We start from the raw sequence: 8,339 nt of genomic DNA, 5'->3' as shown, positions 1-8,339 counted from the left end.
CACGAAACTAACATCACGTGACGGTGGAAACTGTATTCATTCCAAAAGTTCCACAGTGAGACCACACAAGTAGTAGATCAGAAAAGTACTTTAAAAATTTGATAGTCCGAATATTCTTCCGTGTGTTCTGTGATGAACGTCTATCCGTCCCCGCATTCTACGTTAAAAGCCACATCGTATTTTTAATACGTCAATACTAATATTGTACACGACTCCAGTTGTAACCGGTTTTCAATATACATTGTTTGCAAATTGCACTTACAGTGGTTTGCTTTGAAGCATTGGCATTAGACGAACAGACATATTGTCTAAATCGAGGTGTTGCCAAAACTGTCAGGTGCAGTCAACAGCTAAGCGGTAATATCAGTCGATCATAAAAATAATCAACTCTGCAAAAGTTGAAACATTCTCCAGAAGACGGGCAGACGTAATCTAAACAATACCACACATATATCAAAGTACTGTCCAAGTCTTCACTTGCTTTCACGTGTAGTTGTTCTGACTACATCCGACCTGCTGTAAGACAATGTTTCAACTTTGGCAGAGTTGATTTCACTGTGATCGACTTGAATTACTGCTCAGCTGATAATTACACCTGACAGTGTTGGCAACACCTCAATTTAGACAATATGTCTACTTCGCGTAATGCCAATGCTTCAAAGCAAACCACTGTAGAGGTTTTATAGCCACTATTTTACAATAACAATATTATAGTGACATACGATTCTTAACACTTGGAGATGCAAGTACATGTTACATGATTTAGATGTACATAGGTTGAAATAATTTATAGATATTCTGGGGATGTGTACGACCGACAGACAGACAGGCTGACTAATACAGTGGTTTGCGTTGAACCATTGGCAATATGGGAACTAGACATCTGTCTAAATTGAGGAGTTGCCAACACTGTCAGGTGTAACTATCGTCTAGCTGTAATATCAGTCGATCACAAAGAAATTAACTCTGTGAAAGTTGAAACATTGTATGGAAGGACGTTAGACGATATTGACGGATATAACTACATTTTACATGTAGACGAAATTACACCTGACAAAGTTTGCAGCTCCTCATAGAGAGTATGTCTAGTTCCTGTATTGCAATGGTTCAAAGCAAACCACTGTGATTGTCAATGAATAGACTTTATCTAGGTAAGTAGGCACAGGAGGGACGTAGGTAGGTAGGTAGGCAGGGAAGGAGGAAGGTAAGAGAGGGAGGTAGATAGGTAGTTGTATTGTAAATTTAATGTTTGAAGTGTTACTATCCGAAAAAATGCAAAGTCAAGGTAAGCATTTCCAACAGTTACGTCAGTTGTACGTTTTGCTCCACTCTATTTTGATCTTTCAATGTGCAGCGTTACTTTTGGGAAAGAAAGGAACTTGGTACCGATCTGTGATGAATAATAGTGTTGAAAACAGTTTCATGATACCCATGCTTCCTATTAGTGCAAGATGCGAGGTATAATGATATTCAAATATGCAGATTGCACTAATGAGCATTGTTTCGGTATTAAAATTCTATGCTAATGACCCTTAATCATGTGGAATATTCATGTACCTCGGATCTTGCATTGTATACATGCGTCAACGTCGTGTTTGAGACCCACGTCTGCATCGCTTCATCGCTTGATCAAAAGCACGAAACTGTGGAAACGGTACGAGATACTGTATTCTTGGAACAGTGTGCTGTTGGTTTTGCTGTCGAAGTTTGAGCTATAAGCCCCGTAGTTAGCCAATCGTCTTCATGTTGCGACATTCTCAGCAGCAAAGTTGAAATACTCTTCGATGCGTATATTCCCGGGGCGTCAAACCCCCTCAAAATATTGTGAAGTAATGTGTACAAATATTGTCCGACGTTGCAGCTGCCGATATACAATGTCAGTTGAACGCGGAATTACACTTCACTGGTAGCGTCACTGGATTTCATTCGATGTTGGTCTCTTGTTTCCGTCCGCAAACTCCATTGAAATACCGCTTAGCTGCTTGTGATTGGCCCACGTTTTTTCAGTGATTGCATTGCATGTGAATTTATAAGTGTTGTTCTATTGGTGGTACTTGATGACAGCTCACAAGTGTAGTTGCGTCCCATCCGTTTCAGACAAAATATCTTGATTCGTTTGATGTCCCGCTGTAAAAAATACGAATGAAAACGCCGTATTTTAGTAAAAGTCTGGCCAGGCTTATTACTGTCATCTAAACTCTCCTCTAACATGAATCTTTTAAGTATACGGTACAACTATTATAAAGTTGACCAACTCTCGTAAAAAACCTCGTTTAAATCTCACTCTTCACCAAAGGGCGAGAGCTGTAGAACGAGAAACCGAACAAGCAATATGAAAGTAGGTAAAAAGGAAGCCAATTTCACGCTTGATTTCGATTAGATTTAATGTATTTGTCTTAGAACAAGAAGCGTTTCTGATTGTGCCATTCCACATCGAGACGATGTCAGGTTACGAGTCATTTGATGAGTGAGAAATGCAAGTATTTCTTTTCAAATTATAGCAAGACTGAAGAAAGCTGGACCCAAATAGAACAAGTTTATAATCAACATAATCTCTAGGGGCTAGATGCTACACAAAGCTAATAGAATAAGTACCACGTCGAGCTGCAGAAAACATTGTATATCAGGTAGACTGTCGACAGTCCCTTGTGCCTTATTTTCTATTATTGGTATAGTCTCTCGCACATATGGGGTTGGGGTGGGGGATTCGCAAGCGTATATAACGCCAAAAGGACGAGTCGGGAATGCATCAGACATGATTGCGAGTCCCCAAGGGGCCGGTCTCCTCTTTGAAGGACTATTTCTAAATGATCTCGGTTCTGTTGCCTAGCTGTTCTCTGTTACCGATGCAAATCATTAAACATCCATCAACGAAGGCTTGCGCTAAGACATCGACCCTCGGATACGACTCAACCGTGCAGTGTTACCGCAGCGGCGAAGATGGGGCAAACGATTGTCAACAGTCTATATTTCAGGAATAAAATACATTTCCTCCTGAAGGGAGCATTAATAAAAGTGAGAAAGCTTACCGCAAATTTATTACTGAGGAACATGTAGACAAAAGGGTTAACGACCGCGCCGTAGGAGATCACCCATATATACACGCAAGCACGCAGTGTTCTGATCAGCAGAGGATGGGTCTTCAGAAAACGAATGTTGTATGAAATGATGACTATGTTGTATAGGTTTATAGGCAGCCAGCAAACCGCAAACAGGATAATTACAGAGATAAGGGTTCGGAAAGCCTGCAAGAGAGAAATATACCGCGTCATAGTACACAGTAACAGAGATTACCTTAAAATTGGTAACTTGAGCGCTATAAATTTGGTCAAAGAACTTTCTCAAGTGTGTTATTATGGGCACATCGATGAAATCTTTATGTATTAATACAATCTGATTAAAATCAGATGTAGAGTGCGGTGACGTCTTTACTTACGCGGTATTCTCTTGCTCAGTGTCGACTAGTGTGAGGCGACAGCAAGAGAATACCGCGTATTTTAAGACGTCGCCGTACTCTACATCTGATTTTTAAGATTGGTATTTATACTTCTCCCTCTTGACATATAGCATATTAAAAATATGACCCTTTGTTCTCTACTCCTATATCTTGTTCATTTCTGGAGCGTATGTTGATATTCTTAGTCAAATGAGATTAAAGTTCAGGTAGAACGCGCCTCGGGGATATATTCGGACTCTCAAACTTTTTACACGTTTGGAACTAATTTGGGATAATTGGATTTTCATATTTCTCAAAAGTGTTAGGTGCTCTTTAGCTGATTGTTGCAATATTACAAATTACTCATAAAAACGAGTGTGTAACTTATAAAGGAAAGCAGATGAGCTTACATCTGCAGACATTACTGGTACATTTCAGACGTTCAACATCAAACAGTCATTAATTCACCATCCAATTATCTCAAATTAGTTCCAATCGCGTTTTTTTTTTACAATTGTTTTCTGATCCACCACTTGTTGGGGCTCATTTTAAAGCTCCTGGTGTAAGACAACTTTTTACCGGAAAAGTTTTTTTGAAAATCGAATCTTTTTTATAGAGTAAACACCGGGATGGTGGCCATTTATAATTTCAAATATCGGTAAATCTTTGGTAATTTGTGTCTCTTGTACCAAACTTTTCACGGTGACACGCAATTTTTATTCTTGATGGTATCTTAAAGTAGTTCTAATACTATTAACGTTGCAGTGTTTCATTGCAGAATGGTCCAGATTATTTGAAGTCATGGATAGGTATTTTTAAGTTCCAAGATATTCTATTCATTCTTCTAAAAATACTGTCTCGAGTAGTGATAATGGTACAATACTTATACGAACGGTGTTGAATATATTAATGCTCTATTTAATAGAATCCAGCTTCAAGGATATTTAGATCTACACATCGCTACTGTGTATATTATAGTGAATACATGGGTTCAGGTGCCCGAGAGCAGGTGACAAGTTGCCCGACGCCAGGAGGGCAACTTGTCACCTACTGCGAGGGAACATAAACCCATGTATTCAGGCAATAATATTTTTATTACATTCCTCTTTACAGTAAATGCTATATGACATTTAGTTACATGCAGGGCATTTTCAGACAATTTTGCCACTATTGACCAGCATCAAACAGATTTTAACGAAAATCAAAAAAGCAGTGCGCGCATGGATATTTTATATCTAGCGTTAAGCGTCTACTTTGATTGCGAAAACTGAAGGGCTTCACTGGACCGGGTAACCATGGAAACCGGTCAGTACATCGTTCACCGGCCCGCTTACTCCCCGGATGTTCCTATTCGAATCAATGCACTGACTTGATTTTATTACATGCCTCACATCGAGGCATGTAATAAACTAAAAAACGTCACGGCCGACATCGAAGTTAGCTGATGCAATGGGCAATCATTTTTTTCCTGGGCAACAGCCACGACATGTGATTTCATTCATCTCCTGGTTCTCTGAATTCTACCCTCTGAAGGGACATGGGCTTTTACTGCATAAGGAAACCACTTTGTGAAACACTTGGCAAGTCAATTCAAATTTTAATGGTCATTTTGATTTCCTGCCATTTTCAAAAATAGTGGTACGACCTCTTCTTTGTCAAATGAAATGGTAAATACATCTAGTACCATAGAAGATTAATTGCTTATTGTGAACCAGGCAGGCCGTGTTAACATTTGGCAGTAATCAGTAATAGACGTTTCCAGACTTTTATTATTTATGTTGTGACAGAGTCAATATTTTTCCTTTTAGCATCAGTCAATTAATCCATCAAATGCCGAGATGGTGGTCTCTCAGTCTTACTCACTTGCTGTTACCGATAAAAAACATTAAACATCTATCAACGACGGTTAAAAGTAAGTTCCAGACTCTATGTTGACTGATAACGTAAGTTCGTAAACACAGAGGTCAAAGTAAAGTTTACATTGCAATAGTTTAATTGACATTTTTCATTTTTCATTTTTCATTTAAATGTCTACCTTGATTGCTTATCCAGTAAAGTCCAAGGTGCATTTATAAATTACGGTTTTCTTGTTTTTTCAGTTGTTGCTGCCATATCTTAAAATGAACCTCGTTACTAAATTCTCTCGGTAGCTCATTAAGGTCGTTATAAACCAGCTAAACTTTCTTTCCTTAACATTTTCTTTCTGTACTCAATCGTGATTTTTATTGACTTATACGGGACAATAAGACGAGGTAGGGTGCAATAAAGTGAACAGCAGTATATACTTTTAACACGATTGGAACTAATTTGGGATAATTGGATGGTGAAGTAATGTCGATTTAATCTACAAATGTAATCTCATCTGATTTTCTTTTTATATTACACACTTGTTTTTATGAGTAATTTGCAATATTGCAACATTCAGCTATATGGCACCTAACACGTTTGAGAAATTTGAAAAATGTGAAAATCCAATTATCCCAAATAGTTCCAATCATGTTAATTACAGTGTGTAAATATTTAATGGTCATCGAAAATTTAATTTTCATTTACCTTTCGTTTTGCTTTCTTTTGAAGCTTATCCCTTCGTTCATTGGCACATCCCGGAAGTTGACCCTTTACCAATCTGATGCCCATTCTGACGTAACATACCGTCAGGATCACCATTGGAACGAAATATGTCAGGACAAACATACCCCAGACGTACACCACCATAAGGCGACGATTCGGCCATTTCTCGATGCAAAAATGGAGAATTTCTCCCTTATAAGGAACCTGCAGCATCTTCAAGTACTTAAGTTTAGGGCAGCTCAAGATAACGGCCAGGCACCAGATGAAGAAGATGACGACACATTTCTTCCGAGGAGTGATGGATGGAAAAAGAGGATACATAACAGCTCGGTATCGATCTATTCCAATTGCCACTAAACTGAAGACGCTGACAATCTTTGACACCTAAAAGAACAAAACATGGCATAGAATAAACCGTCAGAGTTATTAGAGATTGGCTGGTGTTCCCCCAGACAACGGTCCATGGATACAGGATAACAAGGAGCCCGATGTATAAGCAAGCAAACAAGTAATACAGGGTTTAAAATCCTAGGGCATTCATCCACACTAATTGCTCTCAATGTCACTTCTGATTTGCTTTACACCGACTTGTCAGTTGATATGGAACCCCTAGAGTTGGTAACCGATAGTGTAGTGACGACGAAACGACACGTATGTAACATATTTTAACACCAAGTATCACATATTTAAGTAGCGGGGTCCTCGAAAACGTGAGTTGTAAATTGTTCTTGCTTTTCTCAAGAAACGTAAAACTACTGTTTTGCAAAAACCAAGAAAGAGAAATACAAGGACACGGCGCATTTGTTTAATATGAGACTACCTTTAATTTACCATTTCTAGAATGACTTCGTCTGGCAAAAAAAAGTGTTGTTTTTTTCCATGGCGTGAGTGTTACACGTAAATATAAACTGCCGGACGTCTTTAACGAAGACAAATGAAGGAAAGGAAGAATGCCTCGGTATGAATTAAGACCCTGAGATTAGTTTGGCCATCGCAAAGAGCAGAGCTTCGGCCGGCGCTACCCACTGCATCAAAACGTAATAATACAGATGAATTCACACTAATGAGTTGCCCGTATTATAGAATAATATACGTGAATTTACGTGAATACACATGAATACAGGCTTGCTGATAACACAACGGATTCTTGACTGTATTCATCTGTATATGGACTGTTCAGCTAAAATACAGGCAATAATTTTTGCTAATAAATTAACTATTATTGGGTTTTCATGCAGTGACCTTTTTTGCCACAAATCTGGGTTGACAGCTCTGAATCTCATCGTATTAAGTTGCACAGAATGCAAAACTCCGACATACAAAGCCATACATTTACGGTTGAACACACCTCCTTTACATTCAGCATGAAGAAACTATGCAATTTTGTTTAATCATCCATTGTCCTGATTTAAATTATGCCTACTATCTTATTGCGTGATGATAATATTGCTCAAATTGAGTCAGTGAGACGGATGACGATAACAACGAAGAAATAACCACTCCTATGTTATAATCTGCTGAAACCCAATCAAATATATATACAATGTCTATATCGATGAGACCATAAGAATAATAGGTTTCTTACTCATCCTAGGTCTCTTATCGCGGTTTTTTATTTTTTTATCCTTTTTCTCGGAGCTCATAAGATCCAACTCCCGACATGAAAAGAAAAATACTAATCAAGAATGTTCACATGCATTTAGTTCTGGCATCCGGCCTGATGATTGTGATAACTTATCTCTCCAGAACTGTACATTATTTGCATGTGATCCTACAGATAATGGATGTTACATTTTCCTCGATAGTACCACACTGTCGTTTCTACATACATTTTTTTCAAGTAGACATGAAAAAAATAATGATGTGACTAGTCTAGATCGACGCGTGCGAGGATGAGAAACAGTTACTGCTTTTGGCCAAACGTTTTTTATTTGTTGGGTAGGAGCAACCTAACGAATTCTCTTTACCCGAGACTTCCTGAAGGATTGATGCAAAAATAACCTTCAGGCCACCCCATGTTCAATGTGGTTGTCAATGTAATGAAGGAAACCCGCTTTAAATCACACATTTTAATTTATGGCGGACACTCATAGTCGAAAAGATAATATCTTGAAATAAGGCGTTATATTGTTAAAGTGATCTATGCACATCACAAAATATTAGAACAGAATAAGAACCAGGCAACTAGACTTATTGAGTCAGGTTTACCAATGTGTGAAATTTATCGCAAAGCTGCCAATACGGCTTCTTATTCTGTAAAAGTACTAAAAGTTAGTTTTTCAAACAAAAATAAGCGGTTGAACATTGTAATAAATGTTCCTTTACAACTCAA

At 38.2% G+C, this 8,339-nt stretch overlaps 1 protein-coding gene across 2 annotated transcripts in view; it reads right to left on the bottom strand.

The window, feature by feature from the left end:
* Positions 1-1,050: 1,050 nt before the first annotated feature.
* Positions 1,051-8,339, bottom strand: part of LOC139115755 (prolactin-releasing peptide receptor-like) — a 90,679-nt gene continuing 83,390 nt past the window's right edge. The window contains exons 2-4 of one of the 2 annotated variants that reach the window (XM_070678086.1): positions 5,990-6,391; positions 3,030-3,245; positions 1,051-2,127 (exon numbers count right to left, since the gene is read on the bottom strand). In XM_070678086.1, coding sequence (XP_070534187.1) covers positions 1,975-2,127; positions 3,030-3,245; positions 5,990-6,391 — 771 coding nt within the window. In that variant the 3' untranslated portion in view covers positions 1,051-1,974. The remainder of the gene's footprint in view (positions 2,128-3,029; positions 3,246-5,989; positions 6,392-8,339) is intronic. The other variant, XR_011548181.1, reaches the window with a different exon arrangement.

This window comes from Ptychodera flava, chromosome 17, assembly GCF_041260155.1.
Source record: "Ptychodera flava strain L36383 chromosome 17, AS_Pfla_20210202, whole genome shotgun sequence".
Taxonomy (NCBI): domain Eukaryota; kingdom Metazoa; phylum Hemichordata; class Enteropneusta; family Ptychoderidae; genus Ptychodera; species Ptychodera flava.
Note: the sequence above shows the minus strand (reverse complement) of the source record. Positions and strands in the feature narration are given on the sequence as shown.